The sequence below is a fragment of the Labrus bergylta genome, chromosome 10 (assembly GCF_963930695.1).
Source record: "Labrus bergylta chromosome 10, fLabBer1.1, whole genome shotgun sequence".
NCBI classification, from domain to species: Eukaryota; Metazoa; Chordata; class Actinopteri; order Labriformes; family Labridae; genus Labrus; species Labrus bergylta.
In genome coordinates, this window is record NC_089204.1 from 20336304 (window position 1) to 20355977 (window position 19674).

The 19674-nt window shown below is 41.0% G+C and overlaps 1 protein-coding gene across 1 annotated transcript; it reads right to left on the minus strand.

Moving 5' to 3' along the window:
* Positions 1-12461: 12461 nt before the first annotated feature.
* nkx1.2la (NK1 transcription factor related 2-like,a) lies at positions 12462-15749 on the minus strand. Its single transcript, XM_020639160.2, has 2 exons — positions 15378-15749; positions 12462-14058 (listed from the first exon to the last, which is right to left on the minus strand). The coding sequence occupies exons 1-2, from the start codon at positions 15595-15597 to the stop codon at positions 13448-13450; spliced, it is 831 nt and encodes a 276-aa protein (XP_020494816.1). The 5' UTR covers positions 15598-15749; the 3' UTR covers positions 12462-13447.
* Positions 15750-19674: the final 3925 nt, after the last annotated feature.

The window sequence follows — 19674 nt, forward strand, 5'->3', positions numbered from 1 at the left end:
TAAGTTTAACAGCTGTTAGCTAGCAGGAGTTTGCTCTTTTCCCATAGCGATGAAAAATGATTTTACTTTACCGTAGAGTTTTTGCTTTTAGTCCAAGTGTTTTGTGCATCAGCAGGTGATTTTGGTTGTCCTTGGCATTTTGAATGTTACTTTCTTGGCACCTTTGTTTTGTTCAGTATTAATGTGTTGAGGTAGGCCTACTTGTGCCTGCTTTGTATGTTACGTAAAGAACATGTTAGTTTTAAACACAAGATAATTGAAGTACCTGCTACAAACAATTCCCAATCCTCATTTCTCCCCAAGAAACATTTTAAGCACCTCATTGCCCCTGACTGAAGTTTTCTGCTTTTTAAAATTGTAAAGCCCTTTCAGTTACATTTTATGTAAGAATGTGCTATGAAGGATATTAATAGAGTCAAAATTCTGTTCACAATGCCCCAGTGAGCTCATGAAATCGGTAACATACAATAAGATGTGCACAATCTTCTTCAAATGGTGCCTTTTATTTACTTTGGCTAAAATATAAAAGGTTCATTTCTATGAACAAACCAGACTGTTTGAATGCAGCGTAGCACTTCAAGCCTTGAAATAATCCCCACTTCATTATTTAATCTCTGTGTGGATGTTCAGCCTTTGTCCACCTGGAAAAAGAGATGAAAAGGTATTGAAGCAAAGCACAGTATGGCCTTGAGCTAAATAGTGAATAGGTGTCTTTGAAGCTAACTCTCTATAGTCCTTGTGATACTTTAATTCATTAAAGGTCCCATATTATGCTTTTTCTGGTTTTATATGCCCTTCAGTGTGTTTTCCAAGTGTCCTGTGCATGTTTAGGCAAATTTATGTGCAAAAGTTCAAAGTCTGCGGAAACGCGGCTTCTCCTACGACCTCCTGTTAGCTGTAGCATTAGCCGCATGTAACGCTCGGTTCTAGCCCCCCTCGATAAAAATGTGTCAGTCCGACGTCATTGTCAGTGTGAGATCACTGATCTAAGCCCATTGGCTCGTTGTGGCAAGCCCAGCAGCTCATGTTTAAATTTCCGAGAAGCGTGCTGAGCAACTGACCAATAACGACAGAGCGGATCGGCAGACCAATCAGAGCAGACTTGGCCCACGTGGGGTCTAACAGTGTGGGCTCAACAGAGTGCAGCTGACGGACTCAGAGCAGAGAGGGAGCAAGGAGGAGCAGTACATGAAAACAGACACTTTTTTCGGACTTTAGCTATTGTGAACGTACAAAAGTAGGTACATAGATTAAATATACGAACCCCAAAAAGGGCAGAATATGGGCTCTTTAAGACATTGTGTTTGGTAGCTGACAAATGCAGGTGTTTGTTTTAAACAATATAATGTAATCAAGGTTATGCAATGTTTACAGTTAGTATGACTGTAACAGCTGTGCATGCACGTGCAGGTGAATATCACTAGCTTTTGATTGAGGTTGTGTTGTTTCAAGCTAATGGAGAATGTTTTCTTCATTAGTTGTTATGACTCATTCAGTGAGTGGGAGTCAGCAGGGGTGTTTCACAACCTCATGCTAAGAGTAATGATAACAAACTACAAGTTCTGCTGAGCAAAGACTGAAGTGCCAGTCCACAATAATATGGCAGAGTGGTATTCATTCTTTTATTTACTGAATAAAGGCAAGTCTTTTTTTTTTCTTCAATTTAATTAATGATGAACACCTGTGACAGTTAATGTTTTTCTATCTCAGGAAGAGGAATCATGTATGTGGTGCTCAGAATAACCTGGAAGTTATCAGGTTATTCTTGACCATCTGTTATCAGTTAAGATGTGCAAGCAGCAAGCCAACCAATCATATTCTGTATGGTGTCTGTCTGGAATCACCTCATTGTGCATAAACATAATATACATGTCTCATATGTTATTATCATTTGAAACACTATTTGTTAAAAGGACCGGTATCGACACTGGCAACAGGTTTATTTTTCCTCTCCAGTTGATGCCTGTGACTCACGCCAGGTTCACAATGTCCTGTCTCGTCAGCAGTCAGACATTTATTGAATGATTTTTATATACTTGAAATGTTTTTACTCTTTTAAACTGCATTGAAAAAGCTCTGTAAATTTGAAATGTGACATCACATATACAGTATATACCTATTTTGCAAACGCTGCTGTATAGGATTGCTGCAAACAAAGTTTTGTTGTGTTCTTTTTACAATGACGATAATGAGTCTGCCTATCTGTCACTTTGGGAAAATTGTTATTAAATTCAAACAAGACAACTCAACACAAAAACACCATGTCCAAAAACGTAAAGTTTATTGTCAGTAACAGTCCAAATTGACATGGATGGGTTCACCATGATGAATCATGAAGTAATAATATACAGTACTTAGAGCATATACAGTAAATAATAGAGCATTCTCTATAAACCCTGCCCCCCGACATGTTTCCTCCTCCTTACAGGAAGGACTTTCACTATGTTGTTGAGAGCGATCTCCCTCGACATTCGTCATGACATCTGTTTCTTGCAGGAAATAAACACACAAAGAGTAAGAGAAATGAAATAAAATGTTGAGGGCTGCCATGATGTTCATCTTTGGGGCTCCCACCGGTAGCAACTTATACAACGTGAGATGGTTCATTTCTGACAAGTGAAAGAGGCAGCCTGTGGAAACTGATGCTGCTGTATAAAGATAAAGTCTCATTTGAATAACCTGCCTTCCCTTCAGAGCATTTCCATATGCATGAGACTCTGAGTCTAATTGCGGATAATTCCTGTTAAATTGTTTGTGATTTATTCACATCTCTCAGAGAAGCATGAGCTGTGTGTGAGCGTCTAACAAAATGATTTCCCCACTGAGTCACCTGAACCAGTTCTCATCAGTTCAAGTATAACAAATGTGTATGTTAATCAATGTACTCACGTTCATAAAACTAACTTTTAAAAACTTTAGGTCATTTTCTCGGGGTAGCAATTTAATTCTATTCAATTCAATTTATTTTGTATAGCGTCAACTCAAGTGTTATCTCAAGACACTTTACAAAAAGCAGGTAAAATACCTTACTCTTTGTCTGTTAACATTACAAAAATGCCAGTTTGTCATGCCTGCATAATTACCAACCAAATACCTGCATAAGATATCCACTACATCCTCAGCTTTACTTGTTGAGTGCTGACTTACACTAACGTGTCACTTTCAGCAGTGAACAAGGGGACTATTACAGTACACCATCACAGTACAGTAATGTTGTCATTTTGACCATGTTAGCATAATCATGTTTGACAATAGTTTTCTTAAATGCACAAAATATCACTTGTTTAAGAGAATTCACACAATATTTCCTCTACTGCACTAGCACTGGTTTAGCAGAGGAAAGTTTCCTTTTAGTTTCTTTATTTAGATTTTCACAATGACACTGTTTTGACTTAAATGTCAACGTGAAAGGAGTAGTATTCTCTAATATGAAGCTCATCATAGCCAAGGAGAGCTTAATTAAGGTGATAATACTTCCAGCTCAACCTGTTTTCTTAACAGGTTTGACTGCCAGGCCACTGCAGCTAGTGTCTGATCCCCCAGCACCTCTCTTCACACCCCCACCTCCCCTGACGACAACACCACCCATACTGCCACCAGGACAAAGACAACACCTCCCCCTCCCTCCACACTCAGGGACTGTTCACCACCTTTAACCCCCTCCCTCCCACCATTACCAAGGAGCAGGTGAGCAGAGAGCTGAAAAGACTCCGTCCCAGCAAGGCAGCAGGCCCGGGCAGGGTGTGTCCAAGGATGCTCAAGGCTTGTTCTGCCGAACTGGGGGAGCCGCTTCAGCATGTCTTCAACATGAGCTTGCGGCTTGGGAAGGTCCCTGTGCTCTGGAAGACTTCGTGCCTCACCCCGGTCCCCAAGAAAAAAAACACCCGGTGAGCCAGGCGACTTCAGGCCAATTGCACTGACATCCCACGTCATGAAGACCTTTGAGCGGCTGCTGCTCCATCTCCTCAGACCCCAGATCCGTGATAGTTGGTTGTGTCAGGGATGGACAGGAGGAGGAGTACAGGAGCCTGGTAGGGGACTTTGTGACGTGGTGCAGTTCAAACCACCTGCAGCTGAACACCTCCTAGACCAAGGAGATGGTGGTGGACTTCCGAAGGAAGAAGCCACATCCCTTACTTGTTTCCATCGGGGGGGTCGACGTGGAGGTGGTCAGGACCTACGGGTACCCGGGGCTGCAGTTGGACGACAGGCTGGACTGGGACAGAGCCGTCTGTACTTCCTGAGAAGGCTGGGGTCCTTCAACATCTGTAAAAAGCTGCTGCAGATGTTTTACCAGTCTGTGGTGGCCAGTGTCCTCTTCTATGCTGTGGTGTGCTGGGGAGGAAGCAGCAAGAAGAGGGATGCAGCACGGCTGGACAGACTGGTGAGGAAGGCTGGCTCTGTGGTGGGCGCAGAGCTGGACACTCTAGTGACGGTGGCAGAGAGAAGGACCCTGAACAGAATGCTCTCCATCATGGACAACACCCACCACCCTCTGCACAGCACCTTCAGCAGGCAGAGGAGTGTGTTCAGTGGCAGACTGCTGTCACAATCTTGTTCCACAGACAGACTCAAGAACTCTTTTGTCCCCCTGGCCATACGTCTGTACAACACCTCACTTGGACTAAATCTTCCTTTTTCCATTTCCCATCTGCACAGCTGTCCCAAGAGTCAGCCTCTAGTTGGACACTTTAATGAGCCCCTCAATTACTTAAATAGCACCTTTAATTTAATGTTTGCACTGCCTGTTATTTAATATCTGTTTTTGATAACTCTTTTTGATAACTCAGCACTATCTGCTTTTTAAAACATTGCTGTACATATATAAACAACACAACTCAGAAGGTCAACACTTCTAATTACAGATTTCTTCCTCAACTGTTTATAGGTTCTTGTTTAAATTGCACATATATTTTTATCCCTGCACGGGTTGTGTACATTTCTTGTATAATCTATTTTTAATTGCACAGATTAAGTTTGTTTCATCTAGGGGTATTCTTTAAATCTTTTTACGGGTTAATATATATGTATGGGAGGGGGGGCATCGGCTTTGCGGTTTAATTTGTAACAAATGTTTCATGTCATGTACGTCTTTGTAACCTGCTACTGGATGCTTTGAATTTCCCTCGGGAACAATAAAGTATCTATCTATCTCTATCTATTTGGTAGCTTTATCAATACACTACAAAGTTTGGTTAGACTGGAAGAAAGCTTCTGCCAAGATGTCCCCCAAAAATGAAAATGAAATATTATTAGCTTTCTGCCTGCTCAGTTGGGACCTCATTTCACTTTAACCTTTTTAAAAGTTGTTAATAAACATGAAACTATAGTATATGGTACCTAACTTAAATTATACCTCTTTAAATTATCTCTCTTATAAGGCCATGTTTGACTACAGGAAGTTTTTTCTTACCACTTTAACTTTGCTAAATGTTATCAAGTGCTATGATGGATTGATGTTGGGTCTTTGTAATATAACAATGAGTAAGGTCTTTTACCTGTTCTTTGGTAAACTGTCTTGAAATAACACTTGTTATGAATTGGCGCTCTCTATACAAATACAGATTGATTGATTGATTGATTGATTGATTGATTGATTGATTGATTGATTGATTGATTGATTGATTGATTGATTGATTGATTGATTGATTGATTGATTGATTGAAAAAACTGGACACATCACTGCACAGGTCTTTAGCAACAAAAAAAAGAGCTCTAAAATGCCCCCTGTACGCGTCTTGTTAAGCACCAAACAGCTAAACTAGCTGGAACACAGTGGAGTATTTACTGTGTCTGTTAAAAAGCCAGATATGATATTCTAGGGTTGGTGGCAAAAAAGAGCTAATAAAGTAAATATTTGACGAAATGTTTACAGAGTGAACACAAACAGGACTCCAAATGAATTCTTATTTATCTTTCTCTGTAACTGCTGTTTGTGTAAATGTACTGTTCAACCATTTCTCCATCTTACCTCAAAAAGAGACATGTCAGTGAGATATGTCAAACTTGTTTCTCTAAAGGAACACAGCATTCAGTTATTGAAGCATCAACTTTCACCTTTTAAACTATAAATCACGACTTGACCTTTTTTGTTGTTGCTTTAAGTGTTTTACATGTGGCTGTTTTTACAGTCTATGGTTTAAACTAAGACTCATTCTGTGCTTGTTCTTAGGTCCACTTGAGGACAAATACTCCTCAGCGGCTAATGAAGCAGATGCAAAGACATGCATTTCTTATCTTGTGAACTACAACCAAACAACAAAGGCCCGGAAGCCTCCTCTGTCATCCCTGGAAAATGACACCTCTCCTGAAAAGCCTAAAGAAGTAATCCACAAGGTAAAACATCGTTTCTAATACTGTTATGTCATTGGAGATGCTTGAGGGAAACATGGCTCGTTAAGAAATCAGACATTTTGCTCTCTGCACACTGCACCTCTACTTCTCAAGCATTAAGTTTCTGATGTCAGCTCACCGAGATATACAGGTTTCAACACTTAACCTCTGGTAAGAAGTTGTGCTTTTCAGTATGAGTGCATGCATGAGAGGTATAAGAGGCGGACAATCTGTTGGAACTCTTTTTAAAATCTAACAGCAACAACAGAGTGCATTACTCTGTCGTTAGTTCACTCTGCAGCCATACAGAGATAATACCGTCTAATGAGCGTGTTGGCTGTGTTTGTGTGTGTGTTTGTTTGTGTGTGTGTGAGGGAGGATGAGCTCTCTTGCAGCACTGCGGTCTTTGACTTTGAGACAGGCTGTAATTAACAGCGCGCTTCACTCTTCTGTGTTATTAGCACTGCTGACCTTTGAATGCATCAGATGAGTGAAACGACACATCTGGTGAAGCCGCAGTGTTTGGGGAGCAGCGAGGTGAAGAGAATTTTAAACAGAGATCTTCAATGAAAACAAGTTTTGGAAATGATTTCAGCACAAACTATTGTTGCACCTTCTTTTCAGGTCTCATCAGTACCCAGAGTTTGCTCGAGCATCATTTTTTTTTTTTTAGAATCTTCATCATTAATCCTCATTGAAATCCATTATATAAGAGCTCATACACAATTTATCACAGAACTTTTTTTATACAGCGCGGATTCACCAGAGGATTTACTTAATGATGTCTCTGTCACAGGCCCAAGCTGATCACACAGTAGGATGGTTTTGTGCGAAAAGGCCGATGTTATGAAGAGCAGCCGGTTTTAGGAGTGACGATTGGAAACACACTCCTGTCCAAACTGCTTGGGATCAGCCCAGAGTTCGAGTTGATTCAAGGGTCTGGAATCCCCCCTCATTTTGACTCGTGATTAAATCACATAACGCTCATTTCCCAAGCCACAAATCCTTTTACTTGGAAAATCTTTTTTCCTCCAGCCCTTGGCTTCCGTGCCAATGGTCTTGTAATCACATCAGCGGCCCAGTGCGCAAAGATTAGAACTTGTAGTGAGAAGATTTTTTTAAGGGGGGGGGGAAAGATGGTCCAGATGAGATTCATCGACGTACCCCTGCCAGAGATTTAGCCAAGACATCGCTCACACACTGGCATGCCATTTCCGGACTGTTTCGAGCAAAAATCCAAACTGGGAAGTTCTCCAAAATGTTCCCCAGAAGTCAGGTCTGAAGTCTTGCTCTAAATCGTGATTGCTGCTGTTTTAGCTCAGTGGGGTTGCTTTAATTGTTTCGCCACACACAGCTTTTTCTGTTTTTCGAAGTCCTCCTGTATAGAAATTCCTTAATCAAAACCAGCATGTTCACCATAGCAAGGACAAATCAATGATTATGAGAGGAAAAACAATCTGCAGGAGACAAAATACTGACTTTCTCTGAAAATCTGAATGCACCACACTTCCTCGGACTATCCCAAAGACAACAAAAGGAAACTCTGATTTAATGTCGAATATGGAAAAGAGAATACTTACTGGCTCTAAACACTTGGAAATTTATTTTCATCACAATATTTCCTTCTGGTGGTTAACAGCTGGAGAAAGCAGAATTAATGACCTCAGACTTGAAGCAGACAGAAGGAAGTGTTTGGATTGTCAAGCATTTGGCTGTTTCTCTTTCAAACAGAAGCTGTCTGACGTCTGGGTATTTTGTGTTGAGGATTTAGACAGACATACAGCTGGTGTGACAAACAGAATGTAAATATTCTGGCATGTGGTGTAAAATCGTTTTGCAAAGAAGTTTTAACGGGATTTATTCTTGGTAATGGTGCTGTTTAAGTTTTTATGACTTTCAAGGTTAGGCATTGAAATCCAAAGAAGGTAGCAAGCCCTCAACCTCTACTGACTCCCCCCCCCCCCCCCCCCCCCCCCGCCCCCCCCTCCCCCCACACTTATTTAAACCTTCACCTGACTTTCACTTGCTACAGCTGATTAAAAGACCATTATTAAAAGTTGGCTGCTTTTGCCACCCGACTGCCGTTCGGTGCTGAAGAAATCAGTTTTTATCTCTTTCTGCCTTTGCCCGTGTCCCTGCTGTGCTGAATGATGCAGCTGAAATACAAAATAATATCTCTGAGAGATGTCGAGCAGAACTCTTCCAACTCAAGCACAACTCTCCAGGACCGGCTTATTTTTCTGCTTATCCTCATTATTTCTTGGCGTGCATAATATGCACTGCTAAGCAGTGATGCTCCCATCAGGTTGAGAGATACAGTTACAGTTTGTAAAGGTACTTGATTCTACTGTATGACACTCCTCGATATATAATGTTGGTGAAGTTGGTTTTTAAATTAATTTTACAAAAGCCAGAGAGGTAGAGTTTGAGTGACGATCCGCTGCCAGCACCGAGGGGAGAGACAGTTAAATATTGATCGTTAAATAGCAGTTAAATATTGATAACAAAAAACAAGGGCAGTGTTCAAAAGTTGATTCTAACTCGGATTCTTGAAAGTTTATTTTTTTACAGGCACACTCCTCAGATTTTACAGAAATGAGCTCGGATCAGGTTTGATCAGATTTTCTATCTGTTGAATTGACTTCCCTAATTTATTCTGAGGCACATTGAGGAAAATACTTTAAAAAATATATATTCTCAGAGCAGTATACGGCCCACATGCTTTCCTCAGAACACCCCGCTGTAATAAAAATGTAAGATGTTCATAGAAGAAGAAGCAGAGTTTTGAAAATGTGGTGTTTTTATGTGTAGGTTGCAAATTTGATCTGCTGCCATATTGGCTTATAAATAAACCAGCTTTTGGATTCTCACTACCACTGAAGAAGCTGCTCTGCATATTGACAGAAAGATAGCCTACAAGAATACACTGCTGTGTTGCTTAAATGATGCCAAGCATTTGTAATGCTTTAAATGTACAACGTAGGTTTCTCATACTATTTCTTTGTTAAATAGTAAACCATCTTCAATGTTAAAAAAAAATGTACTAAGAGGGATGTAAGTCGTTTCTATGACAACCTATTAAAATGAATCTGCTCCATTAAAACACCAGAAAAAAGCTGGTCAGAGGACATGGAGGTTTATCTGTGTGTGGGTTAAGTGGGTTTGTGTGTGTGTGTGTGTGTGTGTGCGTGTGTGTGTGTGTGTGTGTGTGTGTGTGTGTGTGTGCGTGCGTGTGTGTGTGTGCGTGCGTGCGTGCGTGTGTGTGTGTGTGTGTGTGTGTGTGTGTGTGTGTGTGTGTGTGTGGGTGGGTGGGGGGGGGGTTAGTTAATCCTAAATCTTTTGATGTCTAGTTTTTGAGCATGTTTTGTTTTGGTTTCACTGCGAGGGACTTAAATATACTGTAAGATTTAGTCTCACTGCTATTATGAGGATTGTTTTTTTGGAAGAAGTTTTCAGTGAAAAACTCTAATAAAACCTCTAAACCTACCCAGCTAGTGGACAAAGTTGAGCATTTAACTATCATGTATTTGCACTACTTTGTGGAGGCCAAAAACACAAAACTCAAACTTTAACCAAGATCTTGCTCTTTGTTTGGTGGATGGATAAAAAGGCAGCTCTTTGCACAATAGTTCACCATATTTACTTTTAATCTAGATAAGCTTGTGTTAATGCTGATTTAAGATTTGAAATGCAAATAAGCAATCAAGGCATATTGCTAATAAACGTCTAATATAAGTAAGCAATTATTAATAAATATAACTTCTGGAATGTTCCTCCTTGAATCCTCTTCTTTCTGTGTTGCTGTGTCTCTTTTTACCACCCAGCCCACAGCCGGCTCATCCCATCTGACCTGTGAACCTCAGTGAGAACGATACCAGTCCCTGTGGGCCACCATAGCTGAAGATAACACACACACACACACACACACACACACTTTCTCTCTCTCACACACACACACTTTCTCTCTCACACACACACACACTTTCTCTCTCACACACACACACACACACACATACCAGGAAATCCTCAGCAGCATTTTATTTATTCAAGCCTCCTACTCCTTTCTCTGCAAAAGATAAGTAGAGCGAACAGGGGCTGTAGATGGAATTTTCTCCCCATATCACACCTCACACACACACACACTTGCACACACATGCACACATGCATACAGACATGAAAGCAATGCTGTTACTATTAACATCTGACCTTGCCCCAAAGCATTTCCTAACATGAATTTTAAACATGCGTCCTCTTTCCCTGGACATAAATGACCCTCTCAGATACCTTGCAAAATTATTCATCACATTGTCATATAACTTTCGCCTCAAGCCAAAATACGGAATGGGCTCCTTATGCCGGATTTTCCTGAGTATTGATCAAAACTGTCAAATTCTTCCGCTGCATGCTAGGCCTTGTTGGAATGAAAAATATCTCTGAACCAAAGTGCGGGACATTCATATACGCCAGTCAGAACAAACAAATCCAAAAGCACATATTCCAGCATGTGCGTATGTGGGTGGGGGGGGGGGGGAAGGGGGTAGAATGCTAAAAACAACAGTTGCAGCTACACAAGGACTGCAGCGACAGGTTGGCATTAGCTGGGGTTTGACAGCAGCAAGAAAATACCATCTAATTGAAGGATGCTTGTCAGCCCTTGAGCCGTCAAACTTATGTCAGGAGAAAATTGCCAACCAGTCATTCTCAGGCTGCTCCTCTCCTGTCTCTTCCTACAGCTGCACACTGTCTGCAGATATACAGCCGGAAGCTGCTTATATACCTGGACACTGTATGTCTAAGTAAAGCATAACACGCTCCTGTGAGATGTCAATTAATGAAATTGGCTTAGCAGTGTTTCAATGACTTCTATTCCAGTATGGTGTTGTACCAAATCTAAATTTTTTCTTCTTCTTTCTGCTGGCTGGTTACTACTTTGGCTTTGATTAGCTAGCGTAGCATGACACTTCTAATCAGTCATGCACACCTGTTGCACATGGAAGCAGAAATTGATGTTAATGAAGAAGAATGGAAGAATGTATTCTCCATCCTACAGGAGTCACGACAATGGTGCATTGATGTGACAGCAGGACTGCAATGAACTGTGACTGTACATTCATGTTGGTATAAGTTCTCTCTGTATGTTTTGTCTCTGCACAAAATGTCTAACTAATTTTAATATATTTGCCATTTCTTCTTCATGTAATTAGTTTAACTTACATGCAGAAATTAAAGAATATTTTATATTTTACCCCAAGTCAGCAGGGACAGGCCTCACCAATTAAATATTTGGAGAATTATTTTAATAAAGCAAAAACAGTTGAGTCAGTTTTAACAGGTGACATTATTATGTGCCTCAGACAGTAAGTGTGCAATACAAATCCTCAAATATCTTTCTGCATGTAAACTTAAAGTATGTCGAAATAAAGGAAACAGTGACACTTAGTGGATGTCTTGTGTAAGTGAAGATAAATACAGAATAACCATGCTGGAGGAAGCTTATTGAGTGTTAAGCACTCCATTTAAGTCTTTTATTTAAACGTTTACTCAAATTTAGAAAATACATTTAAAGTGAATTTTCATAAAGACTCTTTATACTAATACATTGATTTGTTCCATTTTAAATACAATACTTAAATACCTTACTTAACCTTATAAAATAGTCATGAATTGATGACTAATGCCTAATACAACTATTATTAACCATCAGTTGGTCAAACTTTTGGCTGCCAGCTTGTGAATCATCCTGCAGCCAGAAACGTTTTCACTTGTGAACTTTTGCTTTTCACTTTTTGTTAAGTTCAGTTACAAATGTTTTCAAGTCATTAGTACATGTTGTCTCAATTTCTCAGACACGAGTGGAAGTTAGTAGGTGCCCTACAATCAAGTCTACATATTTAAATCTGTTAATAAATCACTGGTTTACTCCTTCTCCATGCAAAATGCTGTTGAACGGGTTGTCCTTGGGTCACCCCTCCAGCCCCACCCACACCCCAAGACAAAGTAATAAACTAGCTGTGAATATGTGTGCTACTTAAGTAACTAGGAGATGTGTATTGGACTCATCCGATGTACACAGTCACAACCGGTAATGAAGTGAATGTTCTTTGTCTGCTTGATAAATTCATCAGCGGCTCATAACTGATTCATTAACTTTGGGTAATTGTTTTGTTACTCATTGTCAGATGTATTTTTTAAAGCTTACAAACCTTAAAAACAGTGTATGTATTATAAAGTGCCATGGCTAGCGTAACACTGTGCATTGTACAAAATCAAAGTGTAAAGTAACTTCAGTTGGAAATACTCATGTTTTCAAGCTGCTCAGACTTCAAATTTCAATCGCTAACTGAATTTGTTGCTGTGCAAAAGTTGAATAATATATACTTGATGTCTTGTGTCTCTTTGCGCTATAAGCTCAGCTTTGTTGCCAGAAGTTAATGGCACTTGAGTCTCATTTACTGGTCCCATTAACAGGAACATTATCTATCACGATTACAAACCTATTACTGATGTCACCATTAGCCACGTTAATGTTAAGAGGAATGCAAAATGTCTCGCAATCCATCCTCATTGAAGTGCTTTTGCTTTATAATACAGGAGCCACACACAGATGTTTTATGTTTTTTTAATTAACTTACACTGGTAATATTGTATAAATGGCAACAGACATAAGCTGTGCAGAAGCACAGTTGGCTGCTGGATGGTTGCACACAGTTTGAGGTGTAGAATCCATACACAGAGGCAGATAATGATACAGTATGAGCTGTCAAACACACAATGTGAGCAGGTGTTTCAACCAACATGATGATCAGTGCATAGGGGTGCAGTCTCTGACAAATTGTAAATAGTTATTTGGCTCGGTCACATTTGGCCTTTAGTTACGGGGTTCAAGTTCCGGATGACTTGGTTCCATGACAAAACATTGAACACTGACAACCTCCAACCTGGAAGTTTTAAACTCCTTTATTGTACTGCCATCTTTTCTTCTCAGTTTGAGGAACATGATGTATCGTTAAAGCAACAGTTACAATAAATCTGGATGGTAAAGTTTGAATTGTTTGTTTGCCGTAAAGATCTGTCCAGATGTATCACCAGCTGCACAATTCAGTCTTGGCTTCTTTCATAGATGTGGATTAAAATAAGTTGGCTGGATGAAACCACTGGATATAAAGGGATGCAGGAGCCCTCCAGTGGATGAAAGTGGAACTGCACCGGCTGTGTGGAAGATCACATTCCCAGAACTGAAGTTGGGGAAAGTTTGATGATAGCTGGATGGGCTTGACACACATGTGGGCGGGTTTGGACTGAGGTTGACCAGAGGGTTGGATCCGCCGGGCTGCAAGGTGCTGTCCGCCCCGGGGTTCTGTTTTTTCCATTTGGTTCTCCTGTTCTGAAACCAAATTTTCACCTGCGTCTCGGTCAGACTCAGAGACAGCGCCAGGTTGAGTCTCTCGCACACGGACAGGTACCGAGTTGTGCGGAATTTGTTTTCCAGGGCAACAAGTTGCTCGTAGGTGAAGGCGGTTCTGGCGCGCCTGGGTTTGGCACAGGCCTGGTCCTGTCGCCGTCGTTTGTGTGGGGGAGGGTCCTGCAGGGTGACCACTGACTCCTCATCGTCCTGATCCCCCGGGAGACAGGACTCTGGTTCAGCTTGTGTTGAGAGCAGAAGGGGGTTGGTGACAACAGCATGATGCCTTGAGGCTGGAGAGGGTTCATCTCCTTGTTCTTCCCCTGTGAAGAAAAAAGAAGAATTAGGTCAGATCCAGCAAAACTCTTCAGCAAACCCAGCTCCAAAGGGAAATTTTAGGGAATCTCTAGGTTTGAATAAAATTAATGTTTCATTCGAGCACTGAATATTAAGTTGCTAAGACACTTATGAGCTATTTAGAGTGAGATTCAAAGCAACATCAACACGATCCTTCTTGGATCTCAAATTGTAAATGAAAAATGAACTGAATATCCAATAGACTGAAGTGTAAATACAGGCTACATAACAACTACTGTATACAATGGAAGAGGGAGCTTTTGACATTGATGTGTCTGTGTTTTCACTATTAAGCAAAAGGCCTCAAAAATCCTGACTGAGTTTCTGTGGTGCTGAAAAGACAGCTCCTGACAAGACAAGTCAATATCATCTCTCGAATCTGAAAGCGCACACCTGTCTAAGAAATGCATCTTCATTGTTCAGGGTTGTTTCTCTTTGTCCTGTTGTGGCTGCAGTTTAAATAGCAAACACAGGAGGCCTGAAGTTGACATCTGTAAAGTGTTTGATTAGGATCCTGAGGTCGCTCGAGCGGATCGGAGCATAGATTCAGAGCAGAGAGGGGAGACTCGGTCACTAATCCTTAAATAATTTATAAAGCACACAGCGCCTCAAATGTCATGTTGCGGAAAAGAAATCCCGTCTAAATCCAGCTCCGCCACCTCAGCCGTGACGTGCTAATGGAGTTTCATATTTGCGGGCGGGTCGATAAATGTCATCTATTTAAAGGGAAGTTTTAATCGAACGATATTTAGGATCAGACATGGATGGGGTGTGAAGTTTGTACCTGCAAGGTGCTGGAGGGAGATATGCAGGATGCAGTAATGGGATATCGATCAAAGCGCGCGGAGGCATCCTCAATGGGACGATTTAAACAATTATCTGGCCTGCCTGTCCCAGTGCCAATCACACACCGGGGCTCTGGGAGCACAAGCCTTTGTGGCTTTCTTGAAAGGAAACGCAGCCTTGGAAATTAAAGGAAGGTCATACAGAGATGACAATAACTATGATAGGAAATCGCGTCCTTCTTGCTGTTTTTTTTTTTTGTTTGTTTGTTTGTTTTTTCAACTAAAAGAAGAAAGTTGTATTTAATATTATAATAAATACTTTTACTCTTGATTCATGTTCTATTTTTACAACATTTTGATGTGGCAGCAGACTAGGATATATGGGTACACATTTGTTATTGACTCCCCATGTTTAAAAAAAAAAACATTGCAGGATATATCATACGTAAATGTTTCACCCATTGTCTGAATAATACACAAACATTGTCTGATTTCTTTACCTGCTTTCGTGCGCTCAGCTCTCAAGTCTCCGCCTGCTCCGCTGTTGTCCGACTCCACACTTGCTCCCTCTGTATTTTGCGCAGGAAACTTCTCCTCCACGAGGGAAAGTTCGTTTACGCGTTTGCTGTTGAATTTGTTCGGATCCAATATATCGATAATAGAAAAGGAAATCTTATGAGTGGACGTCATTGTCACTCCACAGTCCTTGGGGTCCAGCATCCTTTTTACAGAGCGTTAGAGATGAAACAGGGACGTGCGTAATTACGCGCGTGGAGAGGAACTTCTCATCGTTAAACCTACTTCTTGTTTTCAAGCCTCATCTCACCGGATAAGCGGTGCAGATCCCTCCGAGTGTAGACTCTGCTCCTCTGCTTCAGTCTGTTTTGTCGGCGTGAATGACATGACCAGCGCGCGCTCTTTAAATCGTCTGTCCGCCCCGTCTCTCAACCAGACACGTGACACAAACACTATTAGTGTTTCACACGACCACCTAATGGGCTCAACGCATTCGTCGATAATCACCCATATCATTAAATTCAATAATCCAACGAGCTGAAAGGAAATTGGGCACAGATGGCACTTGGTCTGTATCAGAGATCACCCTGTCTCCCCAAATCGGACTCTTTTAAAAGAGGTACAGTGAAGAGCTGCAGGAAAACTTTTTCTTTGTCTCAACCAAACTAACTTTGTGTTTAAACTAACGCCTTTTCATAAATGTTTGAATTCCAACTCATTATGGTGCATTAATCAGAAGAAAAAGTGCCTTTTGTAATAAATTGTTAAAATATGAACACATCTAAATTTGACTTTCTCTTTCACTAACGAAGGCAACAGTGATCATTGGGCCGATTTTAGCAATCGACAAATCTGATATTTACTTGTTTACTTAAATATTTAAGCGCACACATATTGTGATTACTTCAGGTATTTTTGATATGTAGTGTTTGATTAATCTTTAGACTTAGTGACAACTCAAACTTTCATCAAATAAAGACTAAACTGTTAATGCAACTCCTAGAATCACTCGTATTTATAGGACAGAGGACTCCATTCTTTGGAATTATTGTATATTCATAATTTCAGGCACCTTGTGTTATGATTTCACATGGTAGCAAAACACTGAAAACTGGCTTAAATTCCTAAAAGCATGTCAAGCAGCCTTTGTTTTACCTCCCTTTCCCCTGCAGGGATGAGCATGCACTTTAATGACAGAAAATACCCCTTGAATAAAACGCTTTGTGTTGTAGAAAATGGCTTATGCCCTATTTGCTTGTATTTGTATGTTAAGAATCTATACCAAATGACACACTCTAAAATAACACTAAATGAGAATGTGTGTTTAGTACAGACTCTAAGAATCCATTTAGAATCACTATTTCTCCTCTTTAAAGCTTTTAAAACTAAATTGCAGTCCTACAATGAACACGGCTGATTGTTTTCTCACCTAAGCTGATAGATTTATATTCACAATCAGTCGTCTCCCTGGTCTTGGCTATTAGTATTCAATATATAGTGACATGAGGTTGTTTAAAGCTTGATGCCGGCTGATGGCTAAAATGGTGAAACCAGCACCGGATCAATATTCTCAGCAGGTGTCCAATACAGATAAAACCTGATGGCTACAGACAGTCGGTTTGGATACTGGAAGGCCAAACCAGTAACTGAAGCAGCTCACGGGGGCTTCTTTGAGTTTCTTTTAAGCCTTCAGTCCTTGAATGACCTAAATGTTTCCTCTTAAAGTTACTCCTCCTGTTTTATTTCTTCAAATGAATCTTTTTACAGAATCAGAATTTGTGTTAAAAGCGGCATTTTCTCCTTCACCTTTGCTGAAGTATCTGTTTTTATGTTTTCTTCTTGTTCGCTCCATACGTTTTTTGCATTAACATATTTTCACATGTAAGCCTGTGAGGTCTGCATTGTGTGCAGATGAGACAGAAGGCACAAGGGCCGGACCTCTGTCTGTACTTCAGTCTGGTGTGAGTGACGTGGGGGGATCTGGTCATGTTTACACACTGTTTCCTCTCTACACAATTTCCTGTGTTACTCCTACAGTTCAGGGTGATTACTTGGCTACATGGAGGTTTCATTGCTGCCTCTGTCATAGTCTGGCAGACTGACATGGTCCACAGAAGTTACATAGTCAAACATTTGTTAAAGCCGCCCCTACAGGGTGTCTGCGTGTCGGCATTTGCATGTGTATAGCACTTGCACAGCCATTACTGTAGTCCCTCCATATGAATAGAGCCCGCTGCACACTGGAGGTTTACAACTTCCTACGAGAAGGCCCAGTGGCTGCACATCTGTTTGTGTGTGACAGGAGGACAAAAGGGACAAGCCCTGAGGACAAAGACGGCCTCAGGTGGATCTTAGAGAGCGGGAAGAGTCTGTACGGAACCAGAGCAAGGACTCGGAGAGGAGGAGAGTTCCCTGTTAGACACAGCAGGGGGGCCAGAGAGACACACTTCCATTCAAGACCCCCCTCCAGGGTCAATAAAGTCATCACTTCACGGGGAGGCTGCCCCCAGTCTGCTAAGCGTCAGATAATTTGTCTAATGGCAGGAGCAGCATTATGAGCTGCAGCGCCACTCAAAGACTGTAGTGTCTATTGTTTTCTCTAAAGTCCTCCACTGCCTCCCAAACGCTCCTGTAAAGACACACTCATACAAAAGAACAGCAAGTGTCCGGTGAACCATTAAGTGAGGCCGTTAGATCCTCTGTGACAGATTCCTCAACTGTTTAGTTCACTTGGTTTCTAAGATACAGAATAACTAAGTCACAAAGCAGCAGCAGTGAAACAGTCTGAAAATTTGACCCGTAGGATTTGTGTACAAACATGAGCTCTCCATTTTTTGTTCCTGGAAGTTGCACGAATCCTTCAGGGTGTTTTTTCAGAAGGTTCTCCCTTTCTCACATTAGACCATTTTTTGTCTTCCGTGAACCAGAAGTCAACTTTGAAACATTATTTTGGCTCAAACTAGATTGTTTCCCCACAAACTGAACCCAGGAGTTTTTGGGCCTGTTACGTTTTCTTTTCACAACTTTAACTTCACATAAGCACTTCTGAAAATGTCGAGAGAATTTCAGGAGTACCAGAAAATATATATTTATTTAGAGATCCCAAAAGTCCCATGCATACAGTTTATGACTAAACTCATTGTTTAGGTTTAGAGAAAGATCAGGGTTTCAGTTGAAATAAGCTACTGTAAAGTGAAGTCAAGCTCTGTTTAAAGTGGTTATTGCTGATTTTAAAAAGTCTACTTTGACTTATGTTGTCACACAGGACACGGGTACTGGACACCTGGTTTCTGTCTGCCTTTATGGTTTGACTTTCAGAAGGAAAACTTGATGCAGGCATGGAATAAACTCTTAAACTACTACCTACCTTATGACTAGTTTACACATTTGTGAAACTTCGTTTTACAGATACATCTAGATCGCTGAAGAACACACTGATGGTTCTCCTGTTTTAGCCCATTTCTGTTTGTTGGTTCATAATAGAACTGGATTCCTGTTTCTGACACCTCACCCTCCATGTTTTTATTGTAGTAGTTTTTTACTCTTTATAATCTGCCGTTGATTAGGATGTTGTGCATGATTGACAGCTGATTTGCGATTCCTGAGCATTTCACTTGTAACTAATCAATGTTCTTGACCAAAACAGAGACCACTAAATGAAGTTAATATGATTCCTACAAAGTTTTGGTCCCTGGTTGATTTTCTGTGTTGATATGTAATCAACCGTTTTAAACTACAGTTTCCGTTTGTTTCTCAGAATTTGTCAGCAGTAACACGTATGAAATTTGTCCTCAATGGTTTCATCACCTCCAGTTTAGACATCTGTATGCTGTGTTTAACAAGTAAGGCTATTCTTTTTGTATACTAAGCAGAACTATATGCCTTCTAATTTTGCGCTCAGATGCAGTTTGAATTGATGTTTGCTGGTTTAGATTAATACAGAACGATCTTACTTCAAGATTCCCTCGTTTTGCCAAGACTCCAGGACGTGGGTTCAGCTTCCAGGCCGCTTTTCAGTCAGACCTCTGTGTTTGTTTGACTCTCTCTAACAACAAGGTCAGTGGCATTGCCCAGTAATTGTCCTAACGGCCTGTATACCTGTTGGGTGGAGGCGAGTAATGAGAGTTTTTCATTATGGGCGGGACGGGTGAGTGCGCCTGGCAGATGCTGACAGGCAGCAGATGTGTAAAGTTGGGGGGTGATTTGTAAAGGGGTCAACTGCAGCACAGAGGAGATGCGGGGCGATGTGGTGCGGATGTGGGGGGAGTAACCAGGGGGGTA

What these genes read in the sequence shown, in the direction of transcription:
- nkx1.2la (XM_020639160.2), bottom strand. Translation starts at nt 15,597, where the DNA reads ATGCTGGACCCCAAGGACTGTGGAGTGACAATGACGTCCACTCATAAG. An exon ending in AGCTGAGCGCACGAAAGCAG is followed by an intron (nt 14,059 to 15,377) that starts GTAAAGAAATCA and finishes TTTTCTTCACAG; the next exon opens with GGGAAGAACAAGGAGATGAA.